The 2,934-nt window shown below is 56.2% G+C and overlaps 1 protein-coding gene across 1 annotated transcript; it reads right to left on the reverse strand.

The window, feature by feature from the left end:
- Positions 1–241: 241 nt before the first annotated feature.
- On the reverse strand, positions 242–1,849 carry LOC128269320 (insulin-like growth factor-binding protein complex acid labile subunit). The gene has a single exon (XM_053006759.1). It carries the CDS (start codon positions 1,847–1,849, stop codon positions 242–244), a length of 1,608 nt encoding a protein of 535 aa, XP_052862719.1.
- Positions 1,850–2,934: the final 1,085 nt, after the last annotated feature.

The following is a 2,934-nucleotide window of genomic DNA, read 5'->3' on the forward strand; positions in this document are numbered from 1 at the left end:
GCGCTATATGTTTCGTGGCTGGAATCGCTTGGCGGATGCCTCAGCCCTCAACGGCCGTTGAGCTGATTAGCTTGTGACCCGCATTCGTTAGAGCCTCCTCGTCACCGAGGTCCTGGTGGAGACCCTGAAACCCCGATGGATCCGTTCCACTTGGAGCACAGCTCCATCAAGTAGTTTTGCTGCTTCCCGGCATCCCGTTGAATTCCCAGAGCCCGTTATCCGGACGCAAAACCCTCAGCGCTCAAAGATCGGACACCGGAATGGGGGTCTCGTAGATGTGCTGCTGGAACTGGTGCTGCGGGGACGCCTTCGTGGCGTACGTTTGCTGGTAGTTGCACGTGTAGATGTTGTAGTTCGGCTGATGGTACTCGATCTCCGGGTACGCTTTGGCAAACTCCAAATCTTTCTCCTCCTTCAGCGCATTTCGTTTGTTGTGCCACTCGGGGCCCCCCAGCACGTCCACCAGTCGATGGCGCAGACGGTACGCCACGAGGATGAAGGTGGTAAGGGAAGCGGCAGACGCCACCAACACAGCGCCAACCACCGCCCGATCTTTCGACGGCCGCAGATGACAACCAAGCAGCTCGGAGCTGATCTCCCGCAACGGTTCGCCCGCGAACCGGTCCGGGTACTGACAGATCACCTGGTTCTGCTCCGTTTCGATCGGTTTGGCACGCAGGAGATCCTTCATCCAGCGCATGTGACAGTTGCACGCCAATGGGTTGCCGGACACGTCAAAGTTACGCAGTTGCTTCCACGGCAGCAGCTCCTCCCGGAACGTCCGGATGGCGTTGTCCCGCAGGATAACGTTGTCGATGTGCGGTAGCCCAGCGAAGGCTCCTTCATCCAGCTCGGCCAGCAGCCGGTTCGAGGCGATCACGATCGTGTCCAGGTTCGGATTGGAGGCGAACGCTCCGGATTGGATCCGCTGCAGATTAAGAGCGCCGGAGATGGAGACTTTGCGCAGGTTGGCCAGCCCAAAGAACGCGCCCTCCGGGACGGTGTCGAAGTCGTTCTGTCCGAGTGCCAGTTCCTCGAGCCGGGTCAGAATGCTTAGTGCGACCGTGGGCACCTTCAGCAGATGATTGTCCGAGATGTCCAGGGATCGTACGTTCTCCAGACCACGAAAGGTATCGATCGTTAGGTTGACGAGCATCGAACCGCGCACATCCAACCGGCGCAAGTGCTGCAGTCCTTCGAAGGCACCGGTCTGTAGCTGGTAGAGCGTGTTCAACCCCAGGTACAGCTCGGCCAGCAGTCGGAGCGGCTTGAAGGAGGGCGTCGGAATGGTCTGGATCGCATTATCGTCCAGATGCAGGATGCGCAAGCTCGTCAGCCCCTCGAACGCGTCCGGGTGCAGCGAGCTGATCTGATTTTCCCCCAAATTCAGCTCCTCCAGGTTGGGCAGCGCAGCGAACAAACGTTTCGTCACACCTTCGATGAAGTTTCCGCGCAGATTCAACACACGCAGATCGCCCATACCGGCGAACGTCTTGTTGCCGATCGACGAGATCTTGTTGTTGTTCAGGTGCAACTGCAGCAGCCGGCGCTGGTACATGAAGATGCTCTTCGGGATGCCCAGCAGATGGTTGTAGCTGAGGTCCAGCATCGTCAGCTCGGTGTAGAACTGAATCGACGAGTCGATCGCCTTGATACGATTGAACTTGATCACTAGTCGCTCGATGGCCGGGTTCAGGGCGATCGGCAGCACATCGAGTTCGCCCTCGCCGCACGTCACGTGCAGCTTCACATCGTCACAGACGCACCGACTGGGGCAGTAGGCCGCGGCCCTGGCCTCGAACGGCGCGAAAACACTGCACAGCATCACGAACATCACCAGCACGTTCATTTTGGGCACAGCCATACTGGACAGACTATCTGGAAAGCGATCACCACGTCGGAGAACCGGTTGATTCGAAAAAGATCTCTAAACTGAACTCTGAACCGGCCGGTCTCTTGGTTTTAAGGGCTCGATCGGAGATCTTGAGATCTTCACTCTCTCTCTCTTTCTCTCGCGAGAGAGAGCACTCACACACTCACGCAAGAACTCACTCTCCCGTTTCCGACGGATCCTCTCTCGACACGAAGGTGATCAAAGAATGGAGAAGAAAAGAGGATCGAATGGGATTCCGTTTCGGTTCTCTCCTTTCCACCGTTTCTATGCTCGCCGATGCATTCACGGCAGCATAAAGCATCTTCCCATACGATGGAAATAGAAATCCCAAGGAAACCAATTCAATGCGATCGGCAGTAAGGAGACACGGGACTCTGTCGAACTGCATCGTTCCGCGCATAATTCGACGATTTACAGTCCGCCGGCGATCGGTGCACCTGCGAGGCCGGCGTCGTGACGCGACATTGTAGACAAATGCAAACGAGAGCTACTGGCACGAACCATTACGATGATGAGACATTGTACGGAAGATTGGTTAGTTGTCTTTTAATTTAAAATTCTAAAATAACCCGACTCATCTCCAGATGTACTCCAGAGCTGCGAGCTGGGATCGCTTGGTTATTCCGGACACTCGTACTGCTTCGTGGGCACCGTACTAGAACTTCGGTAGAACGCCACAGAACGGTTGCCATCCAGTTAAACGCCGGGCAGTCGGCATCTTTTTGGGGCCTCTTCGCCGGGATGAATAATTCATACGATTCTCCGAGCCACCGAACTGGGTGTCCCCTCGTGTGTGTGTGTGCCAAGGATTCCTGCGTCATCCGGCCGCCACTTGTGCGTCCTTTTGCTGTCCTTTTTTCGTATCCGTCGTTTCCAGCGTCGCGCATCAAGTCAAGTGTCTGGGCTTAAATCGACTTTTGAGAGTCGACCGTCAGAGTATCATTGTTTTGATTTGATGATGCCGAACCCACCTCCGGCACACGGGGCATCCTTTCCACGGGCTCTGGGTCTGATGACGGGCGCGGCTCTGGGGAGATCAG

Source organism: Anopheles cruzii, chromosome 2 (assembly GCF_943734635.1).
Source record: "Anopheles cruzii chromosome 2, idAnoCruzAS_RS32_06, whole genome shotgun sequence".
Classification (NCBI taxonomy): domain Eukaryota; kingdom Metazoa; phylum Arthropoda; class Insecta; order Diptera; family Culicidae; genus Anopheles; species Anopheles cruzii.